Genomic DNA, 24458 nt, shown 5'->3' on the forward strand with positions numbered 1-24458 from the left:
AGTAGTCACACCAGATGTTGGGACAGAAGCAGTCACACATGTAGTGGCAACAGAAGTAGTCACACATGTGGTGGTAACAGAAGTACTCACACCTGTAGTGAGGACAGAAGTAGTCACACCTGTAGTGGTAACAGAAGTAGTCACACCTGTAGTGGTAACAGAAGTAGTCACACCTGTAGTGGTAACAGAAGTAGTCGCATCACTAGAGGGGATAGAAGTAGTCATACCTGTAGTGGCAACAGAAGTAGTCATACCTGTAGTGGGGACATAAGTAGTCACACCAGTAGTGGCAACAGAAGTAGTCATACTTGTAGTGGTAACAGAAGTAGTTACACCTGTAATGGTAACAGAAGTAGTCACACCTGTGGTGGTAACAGAAGTACTCACACCTGTAGTGAGGACAGAAGTAGTCACACCTGTAGTGGCAACAGAAGTACTCATCCATGTAGTGGTAACAGAGGTAGTCACACCTGTAGTGGTAACAGAAGTAGTCACACCTGTAGTGGGGACAGAAGAAGTCACATCAGTAGTGGGGACAGAAGTAGTCATACCTGTAGTGGAAACAGAAGTAGTCATACCTGTAGTGGTAAGAGAAGTAGTCACACCTGTAATGGTAACAGAAGTAGTCACACCTGTAGAGGTTACAGAAGTGGTCACACCAGTAGTGGGGACAGAAGTAGTCATACCTGTAGTGGTAACAGAAGTAGTCACACCTGTAGTGGCAACAGAAGTAGTCACACCTGTAGTGGTAACAGAAGTAGTCACACCTGTAGTGGTAACAGAAGTAGTCACACCTGTAGTGGTAACAGAAGTAGTCACACCTGTAGTGGTAACAGAAGTAGTCACACCTGTAGTGGGGACAGAAGTAGTCACACCTGTAGTGGGGACAGAAGTAGTCACATCACTAATGGGGACAGAAGTAGTCATACCTGTAGTGGTAACAGAAGTAGTCACACCTGTAATAGTAACAGACGTAGTCACACCTGTAGTGGTATCAGAAGAAGTCACACCTGTAGTGGTAACAGAAGTAGTCACACCAGTAGTGGGGACAGGAGTAGTCACATCAGTAGTGGGAACAGAAGTAGTCATACCTGTAGTGGTAACAGAAGTAGTCACACCTGTAGTGGTAACAGAAGTAGTCACACCTGTAGTGGTAACAGAAGTAGTCACACCTGTAGTGGTAACAGAAGTAGTCACACCAATAGTGGGGACAGAAGTAGTCACACCAGTAGTGGGGACAGAAGTAGTCATACCTGTAGTGGCAACAGAAGTAGTCATGCCTGTAGTGGGGACAGAAGTAGTCACACCTGTAGTGGTAACAGAAGTAGTCACACCTGTAGTGGTTACAGAAGTAGTCACACCTGTAGTGGTAACAGAAGTAGTCACACCTGTAGTGGTAACAGAAGTAGTCACACCTGTAGTGGGGACAGAAGTAGTCACACCTGTAGTGGGGACAGAAGTAGTCACACCTGTAGTGGGGACAGAAGTAGTCACACCTGTAGTGGGGACAGAAGTAGTCACACCTGTAGTGGCAACAGAAGTAGTCACACCTGTAGTGGGACAGAAGTAGTCACACCTGTAGTGGGGACAGAAGTAGTCACACCTGTAGTGGGGACAGAAGTAGTCACACCTGTAGTGGTAACAGAAGTAGTCACACCTGTAGTGGGTAACAGAAGTAGTCACACCTGTAGTGGTAACAGAAGTAGTCACACCTGTAGTGGGGACAGAAGTAGTCACACCTGTAGTGGCAACAGAAGTAGTCACACCTGTAGGGGTAACAGAAGTAGTCACACCTGTATGGTAACAGAAGTAGTCACACCTGTAGTGGTAACAGAAGTAGTCACACCTGTAGTGGTAACAGAAGTAGTCACACCTGTAGTGGGGACAGAAGTAGTCACACCTGTAGTGGGGACAGAAGTAGTCACACCTGTAGTGATAACAGAAGTAGTCACACCAATAGTGATAACAGAAGTAGTCACACCTGTAGTGGGGACAGAAGTAGTCACACCTGTAGTGAGGACAGAAGTAGTCACACCTGTAGTGGTAACAGAAGTAGTCACACCTGTAGTGGTAACAGAAGTAGTCACACCTGTAGTGGGACAGAAGTAGTCACACCTGTAGTGGTAACAGAAGTAGTCACACCTGTAGTGGGACAGAAGTAGTCACACCTGTAGTGGTGACAGAAGTAGTCACACCAGTAGTGGCAACAGAAGTAGTCACACCTGTAGTGGTAACAGAAGTAGTCACACCAGTAGTGGGGACAGAAGTAGTCACACCTGTAGTGAGGGACAGAAGTAGTCACACCTGTAGTGGTAACAGAGTAGTCACACCTGTAGTGATAACAGAAGTAGTCACACCTGTAGTGGGGACAGAAGTAGTCACACCTGTAGAAGACAGAGAGTAGTCACACCTGTAGTGGTAACAGAAGTAGTCACACCAGTAGTGGTAACAGAAGTAGTCACACCTGTGTAGTGAGGACAGAAGTAGTCACACCTGTAGTGGTAACAGAAGTAGTCACACCTGTAGTGAGGACAGAAGTAGTCACACCTGTAGTGGTAACAGAAGTAGTCACACCTGTAGTGGTAACAGAAGTAGTCACACCTGTAGTGGTAACAGAAGTAGTCACACCTGTAGTGAGGACAGAAGTAGTCACACCTGTAGTGGTAACAGAAGTAGTCACACCAGTAGTGAGGACAGAAGTAGTCACACCTGTAGTGGTAACAGAAGTAGTCACACCTGTAGTGGTAACAGAAGTAGTCACACCTGTAGTGGGGACAGAAGTAGTCACACCTGTAGTGGTAACAGAAGTAGTCACACCTGTAGTGAGGACAGAAGTAGTCACACCTGTAGTGGTAACAGAAGTAGTCACACCTGTAGTGAGGACAGAAGTAGTCACACCTGTAGTGGTAACAGAAGTAGTCACACCTGTAGTGGTAACAGAAGTAGTCACACCTGTAGTGGGGACAGAAGTAGTCACACCTGTAGTGGTAACAGAAGTAGTCACACCTGTAGTGGGGACAGAAGTAGTCACACCTGTAGTGGTGTAGTAACCAGTGGTAACAGAAGTAGTCACACCTGTAGTGGTAACAGAAGTAGTCACACCTGTAGTGGTAACAGAAGTAGTCACACACCTGTAGTGGTAACAGACAGTAGTCACACACTGTGAGTGAAGGGACACCTAGAGTAGTCACACCTGTAGTGGTAACAGAAGTAGTCACACCTGTAGAGTGTTACACAGAGTAGTCAGAAGTAGTCACACCTGTAGTGGTAGTGATAACAGAAGTAGTCACACCAATAGTGATAACAGAAGTAGTCACACCAATAGTGAGGACAGAAGTAGTCACACCTGTAGTGGTAATAGAAGTAGTCACATCAGTAGTGGGGACAGACGTGGTCACACCAGTAGTACCAACAGAAGTAGTCACACCAGTAGTGGTAGCAGAAGGAGTCACACCTGTAGTGCCAACAGAAGTAGTCACACCTGCAGTGATAGCAGTAGTAGTTACAATATGTCTATGTCCATTACTACTGCTTCTACTGCTGCTGCTGCTACTCCTGCTGCCACAAACCCTTCTCTACTACCAAAACTACCAAATCAACTACAACCAATGCAATAATATACCGCAACAATCACATAAAGCAACATTAACAAGCCTTGCAATTCACACCAATATCTGACGAGCACACCAGCGTCACCCATGTATAACGGAAACAAACTGTCACATAAAAATAGTTTACCAAAACAACTTTGCCCCCATCAAATATGTGAAAAATTATGACAATGTTTTACAGCCCATCAGCTGATCAAAGAGAAGGCGAACGGGGCTGTTTCTGTCATGTACATGGGGATGGCGGTACGCTGGAAGCCATCAATCCTGACTTAATTTCCAATGCACAATATTCAGTGAAAGTGACATGTTGTCACGGGTCACCTGCTTTTATGATTGTTGTACATGTGATTTATGAGAGTGTTTCTGTGTTATTTCCCTACAGCAATGATACCTGGCTTGGTACAGTTGAGATAATAGGACGACGGATTTAATAAACAGGGGCCTTTTTTCTTTTTTTTATCTTTAGGGAGCCATTAGGGTTGAAACTGAAAGTCGTGAAAGTATTATAAAAAATACGAATTTTTAAAATATTCCATTGGTGTTTGACTTGTTTCAAGCAATAGATGTAGTAAATGAAGATTAAAACAGTATATTCCAAACTGAGAAATATTAACCGTGAAAATTACCTTCATCGTCTCTTTGGTGCCATTGGGCTAAACTATACCTTTTATAATATTTCCGTTGTCTATTAAGCTATAGACTGTCATGGCAACGAAATAGTGTTGTGATGTGATCATAACAAATGAAAATCATAATCATATCGCATGAATTAGAAGAAATAATCCTAACATGAATGCATTGAAGATGGTTCGTCCTAAATTCGAATTGCCCTACAAAATGTATTGAATGGTTATTTTCGTCGTATATTTTAGCAAAAAATAGAAATTATATTCTGTAAATATAACTACCTGACATTTTTGTATTGAGAGAAACTAATCCAGAATATTTTCTTTATAAGCTTTAATAGCAACATATAGTTATTTACATGTATACCCTAAACACTCTTGTAATACATCCAAGCTTGAGTTCCAAAGCAATCTATACTATTGTTCCAGCATTGTTTCATGACGATAATATTGCTTGTACTATTTCCCCCACAACTGACATCCACCACCTGTTAAAGTCCATTATCTGGTAGGATTTTATCTAAACATTTTGTTTGTAGTTCCTCGAAATACCCACATATAGCCATTGGCAATACAGGTGTCCTGTTCTGTCCACTCACGGGGGTGACCACTGGAGGTTATCGGTCAGGGGGAAGTGACGGGAAAATAATAGAGGTCACGGTGACGCCGTGTAAGAGGCTTATTATTGATAAAGCTGAATTCGGAAATGTTAATACCATGATTGTTGGATGTCAACAATGCGGCTTTACTCAAGCCTTATCTTGGAGATATTGATATGTCATCAATCAAACTGGTCAAGGAAATGACCCACGTGGGGCAAGCTTGGACAACTTTGTCTTTTATCTTGTGTCTTATTTCACGCGAACGTGTTGTTAATGTTTGGTTTTGGGTAGTTGTTTTGGTTTTGGAATGGTCAAAATTGTAATTGATCTGACCTCCACCACACAACTCACACACGACATGTCCGGTAATCACCTGATATGGCACATGCCATGACCACTTGCATGGAACTAGTTGAATACAAGGACTCGTGGATATGATGATGATGGTGATGATGATGATGATGATGATGATGGTGGTGGTGTGTGGTGGTGATGATGGGCACTGTATAATCTACTGTATAAAGCATTCGCTTGACACGCCAAAGACCCGGGTTCGATTCCCCACATGGGTACAATGTGATGCCTATTTCGGGTGTTCCCCGCCATGTTATTGGCTGAATATTGCTTAAAGCCACTCTCATGTACTCACTACTGTAGCCTATACTCAGTCCCTTTTCAGCACACGGAATTACTTGAGGAGTCCTTTCATATCAGTGAGTTCATTTGTATGATTATTGATATTCAACCTAAAAGTGACTCCATACCATGGACTGAAAGTACATCTATTGTACCAACTATAGTTTAACATAGACTCAGAATCATGAATATGGACTTCGATCATTTCTTGACAAAAGGTTCTAGGGTCTGTAAAATTTTATTCAAAAACACTTGTACCTAAAATGAAAACAGTTCTTCAACCACAATACCATTTTTGTGGAACTGTGGGTGTTTTCTATTCGAATGTTTTAAATGCGTCACAACCACTCACATTTCAAAGACATATCCCAAACGATATGAAACAATCCTGCCATCTTAGTACTATCCACATACAAGTAAACATATATTTTGTATATGCCCAACAGTTATATAACCATTTCCTTTTTTAATACAAGATCATTAAATAGCATATGTACTAGAGGAACCAATTGCAAATCACTAAACTAATGAAAAGATATGTTGCTTGGGGGCTGCTGGAGTTAGGGGATTAACATAACCTTAGGACATGTATACAATACCATGGTTCGGGATTGCGTTGGGTTCATTGAACTGAGTGCTATTCACAGTTGAAATTCTACACATGGAATGTAATATGTAGGAACGTAGACCCCGGGTACAGCAGCACGAACCACGCGAATCACAACCTATTATAACCCGGTGTTCAGACAGTTAAAGGCGGAGAGTCTCAACTGGAGGAGCTGGGGTAGCATGACTGCATGGTGCGAATGAGGTCATTTAAACAAGACTGAATCAGGTCATATTAAATAAATCTGAATCAAGCCATTGTATTTGTTTCACTCCTGCCAGACACACAATCCTCTAGGAGACCAAAAATATATTTTGGTATTATTCATTTCAATCATTTCTAAGGACACCAAGCTCTACCAACAATTAATTACTGTTAGTTTCTGTAATATTTCCGGATACCTTTCTCCAAATATAGACATCAAAGGAATCGAAATGGGCAAACCCTATAAAATACTTGACAGTGACTAAACAGGGTCACGAGTAATTATAACACGGGGCTCTTGTTCTGTCTTGGGGTGGGGGTGGTGGGGGTGGGTGTCTTCTTGAAGATGGCTTCGCGTTATGCCTTCTGAAGTTCATCGTGTGTACTTTTTCATCTTTATCTGTAACAGACATCTTTTTCACAGGTATTTGTTTCAGTGTGAAACGGTTATGGGTTAATGGCACAGGTAGTAAAACTGGGGGCCATATCAAATAAAACCATACTGTCAGTTCGGGTTGTTTTTTATTACCATGTGCCTACAAAGGTAGAATCCGTTGGTAGTACACTAGGTCAGAGAGTGTTAGTATGTTGGTCACTTGTTGTCAGCTCTGGAGCTGGTACATGTGTTAAGAAGTTATGAGAAGACATGGGACATCACCTGTCCTGGGTGTCAGTGTTATTATGTTCTGGTCTCGGGAGATGAAGACGTCGTTCGTGAGTGAGTGAGTGAGTGAGTGAGTTTTGTTTAACGCCGTTGAACAATATTTCAGCTACATCGATGTGTCTCTGTTTCATGTACGATGGAAACCTGAATATACGCAAGTGCTTCAGGTTTACCCCGTTTACAAAACCCACAGACATGAAGCTGGAATGCTAATGATCATAATAAGGGTAAACAGGCATTCGTGCCAACGATCATCGGATCCTTGTAGGACAAAGTGAAGCATCTCTGCAGTGATTGGAACCACATTGACCCAGAGACTGAAGTAAAACGAAACGTTTTATGAATTAATAAACTGGCATACACTCATCCCATGTAGAGTTTCGGTTTCTATCTTTCCTGGTAGAATTCGGAAAATGATTGATTATATTCTGAAGGATATAACATGTTTAGGACAGGGTTAGATCTTGGTTACGGATCAAACAATTTCCTTTCGTCTGATTATCTACCATATCATACCATTATCAGTATAATCGTAAATATACTGACTGACTGACTGAGTTTAGTTTTACGCCGCTTTGAGCAAGATTCCAGCAATATCACGGCGGGGGACACCAGAAATGGGCTTCACACATTGTGCCCATGTGGGGAATCGAACCCGGGTCTTCGGCGTGACGAGCCAACGCTTTAACCACTAGGCTACCTCACCGCCCCTCGTAAATATACATGCTTGATATGGTGTCATGTGTCCAGCGTCAGAAGCAAAACGGAAAATTCTAAACGAGGTAAATAAATGTTTGTAATCATTTTGAATATTGTTAGGTCACATAAATATTTATCGATTAAATCGATACAGAATAGACCAGAGAAAATAATACGATCAAACCAAAGTAAGTATTCCTTCAATGGAAAGGATAATTATTTATTATAACAATTTTCCCAGCGACGTTATTAGAAATAGCCTGCCCTTTCACATGGTGTCACCAAAAATGAACTTCACACACTGTGCGGAATCGAACCCGGGTCTTTGACGTGACGTGTAATGACCTTAACTACTGCATGCATCACGTCACTATGTCCATAGTATTATATAGATTGCTCCTCGGGAGAAAACGCTGGTTGCATGGTATCCGTCAGCATCCACTGGTATCCATTGGTATCCGGAAGTATCCATTGGTATCCATCAAGCACAGTTCACATGGGGGTCATCTCAACACACAGTTTCTCATTTTGAAGAAACTGAGGTCAAGGTCAAACATGAAAAACTACTTCAATGACTCCTATTGTTACCGGACAAACAGAAAGTTAAATGCATAAAAACAAAATATAGTTTTGACTATTAAAATAGAGGATATTTTTATTCTAGAAGTAAAGTTTTAATTAGTATGTGGTGTATGTACCAAAGAGCATGAGTGCGATACCACAGTAGCACCATTCTTAACGATAGCTCATCGCCGCCATGTTGCCAGACAACTACACAATGGCTGTTACCACGTGGTGAAAATGCCTAACGAGGGCTCCGAGTTTTATAACATGTTCTTAAGTGTTTATAGATGTCCATCGCATAAAACGGACAACAAAATTACAAAATGAACATCAATTTCCGCTTGTGTCACCAACTCGTTAACGAAAATGCCCACCGTTTAAACCACCCAGGCCATTTCCGCACTCCTATTTTTGGTTCTGCAACTTTGTTGACAGCGTCCCGTTGCACGGCAACCCACGTGCCGGATCGATGTTCGTAAACTCCTGCACACTGTCCCGTGACAAAAATGATATTAACTTGACGGAGGAGGATGTAGTGTCTATGGCAGCGGCGTTATCGAGCAATCAAACCGATACTGGTTCAGATGCTAAGCCGATGCGATGACAAACACCAAAACGATTGCCTCTTAGAACCAATGATTGCATCAATCACGCAACGACTCGTCCCAAGCCACACCTTATAAATAAAATATACAACCATTTCCACATCCGAGGCACACAAACACCACTATTCACCTTCCACCCCTTGTACTATTCGCATTGCAAGTACAACTCTGTCCCTCTTTCCCACGTCGTCTTTCCACTGTAATGAATCGTACAACGCATAACAAAAGAAGCGCTATTGACAAAAATACGCCGCGCCATTATGCTGACAGCTACCTGTAGCCCTTGCAGGTCATAAGCGTTGTGGGACGGTGTACCTCTCGTCGTTAACTCGTCCATGTAGAAACTTCGGGGACGCGGCTGCTTAGCTCCATACACAAATCCTCGGAATCCAGAAGCCTGGTAGTACCTTTACCTACCGTTCCATGTTGTCGGGATCGACTGGAGTCTACCCGAAGTGCCGGCCATCTATATTTGTATTGTACGGCTAAAGAACAGGTCTTGCTAGGTGCTACGTACAATAGCTGTGTTTCCCGACTGGTCTAACAAGTTCCACAAGCCGTGTAGAATGAGCACCGCGACAAAGTCGAAAAGTTCGGGGTAAGGTGTTTTTCATTCTTTATGCTATTATTTATAACCGAATCTTATAGCCTGGAAAGACGCAACAGTAGAGATGGTTGTTGGAACGTCATAACACTTTGGAATTTGTACCTGGGATTTCACCCGTGACGTTAGATTTGCGACACTGTACAGGTACAGGTTGGTATTTGTTTATTTACCTACAGTATCGGGCCACGTGTGTGAGGATACTATATTATGATAATTTCGTGTTTCTCAGGTATTTATACAGGTGAGTGAGTAGATTGGATCGAGATTGGGACAGTGTGTTGTGTCCCATGATGTGATGGCAGAGTCACTACTGTCGCGAGCGTGATAGTGTTGGCTGTTGTCTATATTGTAAGGGGCATGGGTGTTGGGATGGAGGCAGTGAGGTGTGAAACACACAGTTTACTACCACGTGACAACGACAGAAGACATACACAATTCTCAGTAGCTATTATCATAAATCCCCCTTGACAAACACGCGTTTCCTTTTTCCTCCCGCCGATTTAACGAAAGTGGCCAGTGCTGGAATCAAATTAAAGGATTTAATTAATTTGTTGCTTGTTAACATTAATTTTTGACAGGATTTAAATAATCCTAGAACTTCTATAATCGGTTGTGGGAATGGGGGAATTTAATTGGCTCGATGCTGCTAATTTGACAAGCGGCTGAATCGCTTCAGGTGCAAAGAGTGTTTGTAGAAGCGCTATTGAATTGCAATTAAGATGAATGCATTTAACTGTAAGGGTTAATTTGCCAAGCTGAGTGTAATTCGGTGTTGAAACAACACGTCTCGACAGTCCAGCCGCAAAACTCAACTCCACAGACAGGACCAATGGCATGTTGTTGTAAGGACTGAGGCTAGGGACCCTTAAATTAAAACGCCGGACAATCACTCCTCTAGGTTCACAAACCAATCTACCCGTAAAGAAGAACCCATCAAATTGGTGAAGACGACAAGAGAGAAAGAGAATAATATGTCTCCATGGTAACCATAGTTATGCAAAGAAAAGGTAGCACGGCGAGGGACACCGTAATAAAGGCGAGCCATCCATGCGTAGCTGACCACTGACGATAGGAGACGTTCCCCCAGTCAGTTAAGATCACCACTACCCTTGAGATGTCCACGCAGTGGTGAAGACCTGCTGACCATGTGGTCAACGCCATAATCGCTGGACAGTGTGTTAAGTGCTTGGACCCCGGGGCAAGTGGACCGTGTAGGGTGTGAGCCCCGTGATCGTGCAGTTCGCTCTATTGATGTTGGGAGGGCGTGTTGGGTTACGTCAGTGCTACCCCCACATACGGCTGAGATCGCCGGGTATAGAAAATTGTGATAGTTAGGAACGAACATGGTTAACATGCGGAGCTGGGGCCCCGAGGAAGATCTTTCTCTTGATGGATTTGAATTATCGGATGGCGAAATATCGGCTATAATGTAAGTCTTAGCTTTATTTTTACACACGATAACGAAATTTGACATGTGTTTTCATGCTGTGACATTTCCAATTTATATCGAGTATTTCCGTGTATCGCTTGACAGTATGAATATTGAATACATGTAATGTGATTCTTTGAATTTTGAATTGATTTTGTTTTTAAATTCAATAATAATAACTCATACAATGTTGAACCCTCGCATTGCCATAACTTAACTCACACAAGCAATACTTAAAATAGGGCAGAGCATTATCCAACAAGCGAACTCGTCACATTTACATTACAGTGGATAACAGAACAAGCTAAGATATTTATTACCGATATAATTGATGATCGTAATTGAATTATACAACTATGATAACCAGCTCAGTAGTCAAAGCTCGGTGATCGATAGATTTATTTTATTATTGTGTTTGTGCAGAACTGGGGAACACCAATTACCCGATCAAACCCACTACGAGCACATTCTGTATTTTAATGCAACATATCAGATTGCACGGAAATCGATGGCACAAAATAATTGATGACTTCTTTTCAGAGTAAAATTATATGTCAAACGATAGCATGGTAGCTTTTGTCCGTTGTTACATAGAACTTCAGGGCAAGCTATAATGTAAAGTTGGGGTATTTTCTTCAATGTAGGCTGTAGGTGAATTGGGTTGATACTTGACAGCCGTGTGACCTCGTCTCCGTGTTCACTCGCTTTTTGGTACCGTTTTGACGCGGTGCCGTTTTAGCCTGCACCCGTCATATGTATGTCATATTTTTCGTCGAAATCTTAGCATAAATAAAGTTCCGACCATGGTTCTTTCGTAAGATTATAATTATATATATTCCCTCATGTTGATTATTCACGCTTTTACGCCCCAGTGTTAATTCTATTAGGAATTAAGCTGTTCAAGAAACCCATGAAATTCAGTTAATGTTCAAAGTGAAATATTTCACATTAAATAATTTGGTTCCCCACCTTGTGTGCGCTGGTTTATGATACTGCACGTAATAAAACCACCTATATGCCCGCCTTCACGCTTATGAATTATTCATGAATGTTATGACGGATGGGGAAATGGCATAAAGTTTGAATAGCAGATGCACTCCTCATGGCGAATGCAAGATCATCCACAGAATATAAAATATTTACAATCCTCCAATTTAAACTCAAATTTAGTTGTAGGCCTATAATACATTTGTTTTGGGTTTTTTTGTGATCCAAATATGGGTTGCTTTGGCAAACAATCTTCTTATTTAATCGAACGTTCTGGAACTGTTATTTTTTTCTCTCGGTACTTTAACGTGAAATGATGTCTATTTCTGAGGAGAAAACAATGGTGTATATATAATTACTTTATGAAATGTGTTGTAAACTTGGATGTGAATGGTGCATCCTGTATGACGGTTTCGCGAAGTATGTGAAGGTTATTGCGTTGGGACAGTGATGGAACCATGCGATGCACATTTATCACGTGAAAAGTACACATCAACGATGTATATTTCAGTGTGTACATTTCACCATAGACGATTGTCTCTTTTCCTGGGCGAAGTCAGTGTTGAAACCCACGCGATTCACAATTATTACGTGAAACGTGTTCACTGACGTTGTCCATTGTAATATTTTTTATTTCACCATAGATAATTGTCAGTGTTGTTGGGCGTCGTCAATATAAAACCCCACGCGATTCACAATTATCACGTGAAACATACACCAGCGTTGTCTATTTTAGTATTTACATTTCACAGATAATTGTCAGTGTTTTGGGGTGTAGTCAGTGATGAAACCCACGAGATTCACAATCATCCCGTGAAACATACACAACAACGTTGTCTATTTCATGATCAGAATCTGTATTTCTCTGACAGTTATCAGTGTCGTTGAGTAGTGACATGAGTCAGTGATGAAACCACGCAATTCACTACTAACACGTGAAACAAACAACTGATTGTTGTCTATTTCAGTATGTACATTTCACCGTAAGCGATCGTTCGCGTTGACAAGTATTTCACAACTACGTAAATGCTTTTTATATATAAGTAACCTTTCGTCTATTAAAAACGCGTTAGGTGACTCATAACCATTTGAAGCGAAAACTCTTTTCATACATCTAACACAAATAATGTCTTTACTACCGTGCTGTCACGATACCAAGCTCTTCAGTGAGAAATCAAAGGCTTCAAAACTTACAGCTAATAGGAACACACGTATATCACGTTAACCACCAACAAGTATTCAGATTGAAGTAACTGGATAGTAACATAAAGAAACTTAACAGTTGTAAGGGCAATATGACACGGAAGTGACAATGTTTGGAAGTGAAACTGAGTTATAAAGTTATAAATGTCACTCCGAATGATATAGTCAACACCGTAAATATCATGTTTGTCCAATACACATATGTAGGTAAGGTGAATGTATCCTTGAACATTTTGTTGGGAGTTAGAATTATTCTTAAACAGCATTAGTGAGTATGGCTTTTACGTCGCTTTTAGCAATATTAGGCAATCCTTAATTGATATGCAAATTAGGTATTAATCGTGATCAACATGCATATCGTAAGCTCGAATTTTGGTTAAATCTTGTGTGATTAATAGGTATATTTTTGTCATTTTCGTTCATGTTTTCCTTCTTTTTTCTTTCAATCCTGCAGAAGTATGCTTGCCGCAGGACATGTTTTCAACGAGTTCTGTCTTGTTATACATTCAGGGAAGCTCCGAAACTGCAATTAATAATGGATGTATTATTTAAACAATGTCGCTGGCGTTAATGAACGGAAGCAACATTGTTTAGCCCCACAAACCCCTCAACACTCTACCCCCACCCCCAGTGACCGACCCCCTACCTGTCCTAAATTGCCTATTCAGTCTTGACACTGATTGCGAGACTTATCGATCAATAAGTTTCGCTCCACCTGATTAAATACCAAATTAGCATGCATTATATTCAGCGCAATTATCGCAGCCTTTGAAACAAGACTTGAATGGACCTGTATATGTTTGTTGCAACCAAGCTATAATTCTATAGGAATTTTCACTGGGAGCATCATGAAGCCTCACGGAATGGAATCGATTTCAATGTGGCAATCAACGTGTTATACAAACACAGTTGGCAATCGGTTAACCGATACCTGCAAACTACAGGTGTAACATGATGAAATATACACCAGCCAACACTGTAATGTACAATGGCATTGTTTACCTCCCAAATGTATTATTTTCACGTTGTGAAATTGACACTCATTCATATCACGCTCGAAACAAGAGTGACATGAATAGACATGGTTTCCCCACCTGGCACTGTTCGCTGACGTTGTACATGGCGCTATAGACTACGCCATCGAGTCATGGTTTCGGGTATCCCTGTAATTACAAACTATTTTGTTTTCAAAAGAAATTAATCACCCTTTGACTCAGTAAGAAATGTAAACATGAAAATTATATACCGTGACTGAAATGCATGTCGGAGACTCGTCATTGACTCTAGGACTATAGGGATGAGTGTAATCGGTATTTATGTCCAACAATTAAGATGCTTATTTCACCTCTTATGAAGATTATTCATTTCACAGATCGCATAATCTGCACAAAGACCTATGTACTTAGAATAATTCGCAGTAATCCATTTCAACAGAACAACAATACATTTCAGTCATTACGTGTAGGTTTACATTAGGTTTAAGCTCTGTGTTCTGTATTTACCAGCTACCGTCGGCGCTTAGTATGTAAACACTAAAAGCACTTATCGCAACATCTCTGTCTAAAACACACATAGTCACCCCCGGGCGAAATGCTGCTCGCTTGTTAATTATTTACAAAGGTGGTACCGATACAAGATGTTTCAAATGCATTATGCCAAAGGCAATTTTTTTTTGCAATCATGAATTGAGAGTCTCAGGAATGTACATCGAAACGCCGCCGTCCCATCGCACCCCCTCACCCATGTCTCACTCCTTTTTGCCCCCAGGGTCTGTCCCAGCGGCCTTCCTCTCTAGATAGCGATCGTGTCAGAGATGGGCAATAAAGTTACTTTATTTACATATATCTCTTTCTTGTCTCTTGTCATAAAAAAGATGTATGTCCATGTGATAAATCACATGACCATTGTGTGATTATCTTGAACGATATCCCAAACTCTTCTATCGATGCTCGCGATGTTAATCTCTACCTGCACTCATCAAAGGGCCGACCATTTTATATGTTACCGAAAGCAAGCAATAAACCCCTATGTGTTGTCACTTTCGTTAATTGCATGTTATATGCACAATAGGTATATCATTAACTAGCTGAACATATTGTACAGTACCTTCGAGACTTCGACAACTATTCGAAATAATTACACTTTAAAATGATGAAAATATGTTTCATCTTTCAATTCATAGGTCACAGGACGTTCTTGTGTATTTACAGTAAAGGGAACAAGCATGTTATTAGCTCACTGGTACACAAACATATATTTCAGAATTCGAACACGAATTTCTTCAATGTGTATTTGCGGTTATTTGCAATATCGATTTTACTTAGTGCGTCAATTTGTAATTTGCTTTAAATCCCCCCCCCCCCGAGTTTCCATCTAAAAAGCAAATAGAAGTGACTGAACACATTGACATGTTTTGTTATATGGTAATGAACCACATAACAAAACCAAATGTAAAAGTGTCTGAATTCATTGGTGTGTTTTGTTATATGGTAATGAAACACATAACAAAACCACATGTAAAAGTGTCTGAACTCATTGGTGTGTTTTGTTATACAGTAATGAACGCATATTGACATGTTTACTAGTATGTCAATAGTTTTGTCATCTCGTCCTACCCAGCTGTCTGTATGGGGTCTCCAGTGTGTGACCCTAGGGGCCACGATGGCGTATGGCCACTAAGATAAGACCCTTCAGTGACGACTGTGACTTGGTGACCTTATTTCGCCCCTGAAACATATCCGCTCGAATATCACGTCCTTTTGAACTTGCCGAATCTTAGCGTAACAAGAATTATCTATATCCTCTGATCTATCATATCCCTAATAATCTCCACAGAATATATATTTATCATCCTCGACATAATTTATGATCCATGCATATGGAACTTTGTGAGCTGAATTACCTATCTACATGCGACCAAACCCTTCATCTAAATGTATCACGTATCAGTGATCAATTTCCTCTTGTTTCCATTTGCTGTGATACGTTACCACTGGTACCCAGATGTAAATTTCATACAGCCACGTGTGAGTAGCTGTCAATCAAATATACGAACACGTGTGTGAGTTCCTGTCAACAAAAGCACGTCAACCCTCCTTACCCAATCTGACCGCAATTTCACAATTTGATACCCTTGATTTTTTTAAATAATTTTGAAAGTCAGCTTTTTTTTATGTTATCAAAGTTTTCAATTCAGACCCGATTTATCATAACTGGTGGTACTAATAGGTAAATAAATCCTATATCGACTGAAATGGGCTGTCTGTCTAAAAAAATATCCGCTTGATATGAGTGTTGTATTTTTTAATATCCATTTCAAAAGACTGCGTAGGTGGGCTAAGGTGAAGGTCAACCTCACTTCAATCCCCTGTCCTTTAAGTGACTTATCAACAGAGGGGCTCACCTATATTGAGTTTGAGAGTGTTTAGACTTTGGACAAATACAACACTTCAGTCGGAGTCTTGAGACCATGACACATCGATAATATTGAAACTAATCTTTTTGACACAGTCCCTCCGTATCAAACAGCTGTACAGGCATGTGGTGTATCTGTTTCAATGAAACTTAGTTTCGATTTGAAATTTATTACACTATCAGAATGAAGTTCTATATATCCCATGTATAGATATTTACCATTCTCTGTTTCGAGAGAGATTTCAACCCACTGTGCTCGTCCCCGTACGTCAACAAAGTACAGGAGAATGAAATATACAATGATAAATTAAGAACGATTTTGCCGGGACTCAGAGTGGAGTCCGGATTATGGAGAAAACCGGATTACACAGAGTCCGGATTTGACATATTCCACGGTATTGTTTTTTCAGTAATATTCAGTCTGTTTGAAGAAAACAATGTTTGTTTTCTCCGTTTTTCATTTTATATAAAGAGTGCATCTAGTTTCAAGCACTCGCGTATTTTTTTACTTTTACGTTAATTCCTAAAATACTTTGAAATGAGCCCTCTCGCTTATGACAGGTACCCCATGCTGGAGATCCCGACAAGCAATGCCTGAAAAAAGGTGTATATTTCACTTCGTCAGTGTCACACGTGACAGTCAGCTGACGGAAAATGTTTTCCGGAACATGGGTCAAGATACGTTGGAAAACTTAAATCTTAAGGAAAGTGTCGTTTTTGAGCCCAGCTTGAAAATACTCCCCCTCCTCCTCAAATTCCCCTTACTTCACAAAACAGTTAAGCAACACCGACGATGCACACTATTTATATGTTCTCCACGTTAGTGTATATATCACGCCTACATCCTGACAATGATATACGTGCACTGTCTCCCATGTCCTGACCGTGTATCTATGCAGCCTAGTAATACTATACCTGGAAACACCAACCTTTTGAATCCTCCCGACTGGATTACTCTGATCACCTACACTGAACCGTGTACGATGGTTGCACTAAATTATGACACTGGTTGCACTAAATTATGACACTGGTTCAACTGATACGGTTGGGTTGATATTATGACTATAGTTGGACTAAGACAGACGCCGGTAATGACCATGGTTTCATACACTTTATGAGAACGGTTGCATTCATATTGTGATAATCGTTCGGCTAAGACTGGCGATGGCTGCACTAAGATTATGACGATTGTTTAGTAAGTTTTGTGAGAACGATTGCATTGATGTTGTGACAGTCGTTCGATTAAGACTGGGGATGGTTGTGGGGACAGTGATTTGAATGTTGTGACGATGGTTGTACTGAGACTGGGACGATGGTTGCACTAGAAATACGAAGACGTTGAAAATATAACACTAAGATGGTTGCACTACAATGACAGCAGTTAAGCTGATATGGTTACACAGACTATAGTTGGGGTAAGATTATCTTCCAGTTAAGACTTCAGAAATGGTTTCACTTAGACAGCGAAAACACCAAAGGGCAATTTTTTATTACTTGTCAAGAATCCTCGTTTGGCCTTCATCTCTTAGTCCAAAACATACCAGGCGAAACACTCTGGACTAGTCAAGGAATTAAGTACCTAACCTGAGTACACGACCAGTATTCTTTTTATCGTATTGAAAATGCATTAACGGTACTAGTATCTCGAGTATTTACACTGCTCCCTATGTGAAATGTACACGCTTCTTATCTGTCATGTTAATAGCAGTAGTTGCCAAGCCCCGTGGAAGTGCTGCATACCATGCGTCGGGAATCTTCGTGCAGGTAGCACGTGGTTTCTACGGAAGCAGTTTATGTCAGCCCTGCGATGTCAAATGTCATAAAATACATACATACCATCATGTCGTTTTCTATAAAACGACCGAAGGTGTATATCTGCCTCTGAAACATTTACGTGTTTTACGTGGCGATAAACACATTTCATCGTGAAATTTATCACTATTTACCCCCCATGTCAGAAATACACATATGTACAGAGTAACATTAAAATAAAATAATACATCCGAATTTTCTTTAACCCCAACTTAAACTTTATGTGTCTGCCTTGAAATAAATATTTTAAGACGATACAAGCTTGGGACTTTACAGGTGCTCGACTTTTTCCAAATATGTTTTTCAAGGGTGTGACTCTTAAATATTAGGCTTCTTAATTCCATCTCTCAAATGTCCATGTACATTAAGGAAAGCTAGGGATGTTAGTTTCATCTACACATGTGACAACGCTTGGGGGCATATTCAAGACACGACCCGCTTTATCTTATCTACACCACGCCTGACGCGATACAGTATAAGGCACACTTATATACAGCCATGCTTTGTAATATTCGCGTTATATCATTGCCTCAACTGCTAAGCAAATTCCACAACACTATCGCGTAATGGACATATCGAACTATCAACCCCTGCACACGGTCGTCACAAGGTTAGCTAACATCGTCAGAATATGATATTCATCGACTTACAAATACCCAGTATTATTACCCTCATGCTTGTTGTTATTATCATGTTCGGTGTTGTTTTATAACGGTTCTGTGTCTGGGACAGCTCTCTACGCTGTTTTCTTTAACCGTTTCCAGGGATGTACTCTCAGGGGCTCTGTCGTTAAAGGTGTACATCACGCTACCATAGTTCTGTGACGATAACGCTTCAGTGACTCCATATTGTTCAATACTAGGACTTCCCTTTAAGACATTATATCTTAAAACTCATAATGGGGAAATGGAATTCTATAGAAAAGGCATGCCTTTGGGATTATATCATTGTTGTTCTGTCTTGCTGGCTGTCTGGGGAGGTAAGCTTGCTTTTGACCATGCACCCGAATATAATCGGAGGTGCGGTTTTGTATGCGAGCTGAAAGGTTAAGGCTGGCTGTTTGAAAAGCTAGCATGTTTGGTGAATAAACATTTCATCGTTCGCAAGCATGTTGCATTTGTGTATTTGGAATCTGTTTTTCAAAATCGACCTTTATTAAAAACATGTGACAATTTCTATAAAATTTTATTACATACTAGTCCTGTGTGTATGCATTCACAGGTTATGCCAATAAGGTTATGCCGGCGTTTTCGTCAGACAGACTACTGCGTTCAAATACACGAAACTTGGAATGCACTTGGAGACCTTTCAAAATCTTTTCATCGGAAAATTGAATATGCAGTGTTTATATCAGTGGCATTTAAGTCAAGGGAATGTTAACATGGGGTTGGACCGCAGTTTAAAGTAATAAAGCCTGGGTCTGCAATGTGTTTTTGCTATTCATTTAAAGATGCAATATAGTAGACAAGTGGACAATTCAAAGTGAGTGAGTGAGTTCAGTTTTACGCCGCACTCAGCAATATTCCAGCTATATGGCGGCGGTCTGTAAATAATCGAGTCTGGACCAGACAATCCAGTGATCAACAGCATGATCATCGATATGCGCAATTGGGAACCGATGACATGTGTCAACCAAGTCAGTGAGCCTGACCACCCGATCCCGTTAGTCGCCTCTTAGGACAAGCATGGGTTACTGAAGATCAATATTCTAACCCGGACCTTCACGGGTTGGACAACTCAAAGGCTCGGGTTCTGGTCCCTGCTTGCTTACACAATATTTCCCGTCGTAAATATATTCATATGACACATAACCCTGAAATCAACAGTTCAATCTGGTCGAGTCGATATTCTTTATTGCCAGACAGTGGCTTCAGGCAAAAATGTCTTTTTCGTTTCAAGTCCGCAAATGTCATCTCCGACAAGTGCGTGGATGTCGACATTACCTTTGTCTCCAGTAAAGGATGTCAATTGCAGCTTGTCGATATCAATAATTCATTGACCCCGTTCTTGTGTCCCGTGATCGATATCTACTCCTGTCAATACACCCGCTCAAAGAAACTCTAGTCAGGCAAGGCTATTTTTTTAACAAATAGTCGTGAAACAAAACATAATAAACGTCCATTGTATAACGACATAATTTCCGGTTTATTTCCAGACAGTTGTTAATTTTAGTCACGTGTCTTTGGAGCGCGAGGGCTTGCATGATATTTATGTTTCATGCCTGTTGCCAGGAACCGTTGCTAACAAAGACACTATCGTAATGAACTGTTCGATAAACGTTTTTAGATGTCAACTGATGCATTGTGACATTGATGGTTATTCTTTCGTGTATTCTGAAATACCTTCTCACGTAGTTAAATGAAACTGATATGCAGCTCGAGTTTGAGCAAAAACAGAACCGCTCATGAAGAACAACATGGGTGGGTTGACAGATTATTCGAACATTTGGATAATGCCGATTGTCTAACGTTTTGGTTGATTTTATCAATTAATAATAATAATTAAAATGGTAATGTGTTTGTGATTATGATGGCGAAAATATTGGTGATTATGATTCTTATGATTCTTATGATGATGATGTCGATAATGATGATGATCATCATCAAGTCGATGCTGCTGCTGCTGCTGATGGTGGTGGTGGTGATGATGATGATGATAAGCGCGGTCTTAGAATCAAAGTCTATGCCCCCGAGCCTACCATAATGAACCCGTAACAGAATTCACGTATACGTAACCCTATCAAATATAACCCTACAAGGGCTACGACAAAAGTACTAAAGCGAGATTAACCTCAGTGACTCCCTTCCTGAAAAGGCGGTCATATCTCACGCCGTGTGCCCGCAAAGACTAGGTGTCCGTTCTGCTTGACCAATCAAAGAAGTACGAGACAGGTACATCATATTCTGTTAACGCGGACTTAACTCACCTTGCCGTATTCTACACGAATCGCAAGACACTGTTTAGGTTCTGTCAACTGTCACGTCTTTTGACCATGGGAGAAAGATAGATTGCTTGCGGGGATGTAGTACCATACAAAAGAAATCTATAGTTTTCAGGAAAATAGTATCTTTACGATGTTTTATGTGATCGGCGTCGAAGCGGATTCAGATGCACCCTGGGGTTTAAGTACAACAGAGCGTGAGCTTTCTGGTCAAGAGGGCAATGGCGTCGATATAAAGGTCTCGTTGACAGCGTGAAATCTCGTTAGCGTCGAGATGATAATGAGATTTTGTCAATCTGAGTGGAACCCACTGTTTGGGTACGATGAAAACAATCATGATTCATCTCAAGTTATTTGAAAATAATGTCTCTTGTAAAGCTGGCAATGGGATATTCATACAGTGAATCACTGGTTATACTTAATACGCAGGTTTCGGCTTATGGGGTAAACATATGTTTATACATGTACGGGTATCTCTATCGATTTTCACACCAAAACAACAGAAAGTATAACCAACGATTTTTCATGCATATGAAATATTCAGACCCTCCCACGTGGCTGGTATAAGCGTTGCATGCTTGCCTGCATGCATTGTTAGGACATCGAAAGCCAGTGCAAAAGAACTCCCAGTCTTGACTATCCTCAAAAACGAATTCCGTTTGGTTGGAAGGGGAAATATCTGTGAAAAGTATATGAATACCACGCAGTTTATTATTTCATTGATCTATGGTTTGTTTATTTGCGAGACGAAATTAGTTTGGTTTCACACAATAAAGACGGACACAATCAAAGTGCATTCGATCCCACAGTGTGACATGTTCCTTAGAGACCCAAATATGACCATCGGACTTGATAGCCTTAAAGGTCTCTTGTTCAGACGAGAGATATTGTTTCAGGTGGGCTTCCAACCGACGTTTTCAATTCGATAACCAAGACGCTACACACACACAACACTACTGGTAACCCCCACCCGTCCCGTGTACATGTGAAATGTATTCCACTGGAAGTCGATATTGATCGTATATATAGCCATGTCCGTAGTGACTGACGGGTAACTGAGGTGTTTCAATAGCTGTCAATGATCGGTCTAGGGGAAAGTGCGTCTGTCCGGTGAGGGAAGGTCGAGGGTTCGATCCACGACCCCGTCATACCCAAAGCCTCCAGTGACGGTGCTTGTTGTTGACCTGTCTGGTGCCTGGATTTGAAACGAGGACTGGTCGGCTGAGACAGTATATGTTCCGGCTGAGTGGAGTATCATGTTAAACCTGGCATGTGCTTGGATAATAGACAAGCACACACGCACGCACGCACGCACGCACGTCCCTAGTGACATGGCGGCAACCCAAAGTCACCCCACCTCACCCCTCCCCAACCTCCTCGCCAATCCTTTGCTGAAATCAACATTGTTTATCAACACCATGCATTGTGCTCGAAACATAAACAATCTCATTTCATTCTTTAGGATAGATCAATTTCTGTGATCGATCTCGCTAATACATTTTATGCTGAACTAGCACTCTTGTTTTAAATGTTTATTGATCTGTTTCTACCTGTTTGGATAAGTATCTAATTATCTGTGATTAAGTAGGCAGTATTCGCCGAGGCGTTCACTCAGGATCGATGTCAATTGCTGAAATCTACAACTAGAGGGGTAAAGGGGTTATTAACCTATTATTTGGTAGTAACTACACTTTATGTTTTCACTTATCGTGTATGTGATCAATTGCTGAAATATACAAGAGGGGTAAAAGGTTTAGTAACCTATTATTGGGTTATAACAACAGTTTACTTATCAACTTCTTGTTGGTGATGTGTATCGAAACAAATGCTTCGCGACGTGCTGCGTCCGACAGCCTTCACTTTAAGCTATGTACAGGCCTTTACAACACAATCCCATCGTCATTGATATTTTAAATATATTTTAATGTAAATTGAATTCCTATTTCTTTCTTTTGCATTGGTGTATTCCAATCATAGATTTCCTGAAAATTACCTCTTGTGTTATATTTGTATATTTTTCTTAAATTATGATATTTTTCACAAACCAATTATTTCGTTTCGGGGCCGAGGGCATTGTACCAAAATAGTCACACCTTTGGATCTACCTTAACTAAACATATGGCATCACAGCGTCAACCCCATCCCAACAATGACAAAATATTTTCAACAAAACCTAACCACCTGTAAATTCCTTCACGTCAAAACTTCAAGTCGACATCATTTTCACTGAATGTTCTGGCAGCCAATTAAACTGAAGATCAGTTTGTTTAGGTTTTCTTGACTTTGCCCATAGCTCCCTGATTGGCCCTTTCTGTGTTGCGTCTCACGGACTATTGACAGCGCACGAACTGCAAATGAATCTATCTGAGTTAATTCTTTACACTTCTCTCCGCCGGTCAGTTCAGGAATGACACGCCTTTTATGAAATGCATAACTCGCCACTTATTGTCCACTAAGTAAACAAAACAGTTCGCGGCGAACTGGGGCAGACCGTAGCCAGTGGGTCGCGGGTCGACCCACACCGATCTGGCTGAAAACAGTCCTATCTCGAGCGATCAGCCCCGCCCAGCGTCTAGAGTTATCTCCCTTCACCCGTTGGCAACAAAAGAAAGGCTTAAGCGAAGGCGGGTGTGTGCGGTAGGCGATAATATGAATATCAATAGGTAGCGTGGGTGTGTAGCCAGAGTGCACCCCAACATTCTTCCCTTCCTCGCCCCCGGTAACCACAAACTGCCCACGGTGAAGTCGGAATCTCGGTGCCTTCAGCTATATTGTTTATCGACGATGTGAGGGGTTTTATACCCCGGGTGGAATTCTGACTGTACAGTTCTCGGAGCTTCAACGTGTTTGGAATACTTTCACTGATTATCCACAATGATGTTGGAAGATCTACTGTTTTGGTAACTTAATTTTTCTTTTTTCAATGTTTATTAATTCAACTATATATTTAAAGCTGATTTATTTTAAAACTTTGTAAAGTTTTACCAATGTCTTAATTCACGTGAAGAAGTTCCCACACTGAAGCTTTGATTACCGCACTGCCGTCCCTCCAACCGTGTTTTAATTCAAAATTTACATAATTATTTCAATGCATGAGGTATCATGCACGAGTTTAAAGGTACATAGGTTGTGAGGCATGAAGTCACCGCTTTCAACACAATGCAGTGTTCGTGAAAAGATACAGCTGTGGTATAGCATGTTATTGATGTCGACTGAATACTAATGCCCTTCGCCTACTCACAATATT

The 24458-nt window shown here is 40.9% G+C and overlaps 1 protein-coding gene across 5 annotated transcripts in view; it reads left to right on the top strand.

The window, feature by feature from the left end:
* LOC124277353 (grainyhead-like protein 1 homolog) overlaps nucleotides 1-24458 on the top strand; it is a 58678-nt gene that overhangs the window by 10460 nt on the left and 23760 nt on the right. Inside the window, exon 1 of one of the 5 annotated variants that reach the window (XM_046713010.1) lies at nucleotides 9132-9416. The exons of 1 other annotated variant lie outside the window; for it this stretch is intronic. In XM_046713010.1, the coding sequence (XP_046568966.1) occupies nucleotides 9385-9416 (32 nt within the window). In that variant the 5' untranslated portion in view covers nucleotides 9132-9384. Of the gene's footprint in view, nucleotides 1-9131; nucleotides 9417-9484; nucleotides 9576-10494; nucleotides 10855-23864; nucleotides 24112-24458 lie in introns of those variants that run through there. 3 more of the 5 variants (XM_046713015.1, XM_046713009.1, XM_046713013.1) reach the window with 3 other exon arrangements.

The sequence above is a fragment of the Haliotis rubra genome, unplaced genomic scaffold (genome assembly GCF_003918875.1).
Source record: "Haliotis rubra isolate DU_JTF1 unplaced genomic scaffold, ASM391887v1 Scf220, whole genome shotgun sequence".
Taxonomy (NCBI): Eukaryota; Metazoa; Mollusca; class Gastropoda; order Lepetellida; family Haliotidae; genus Haliotis; species Haliotis rubra.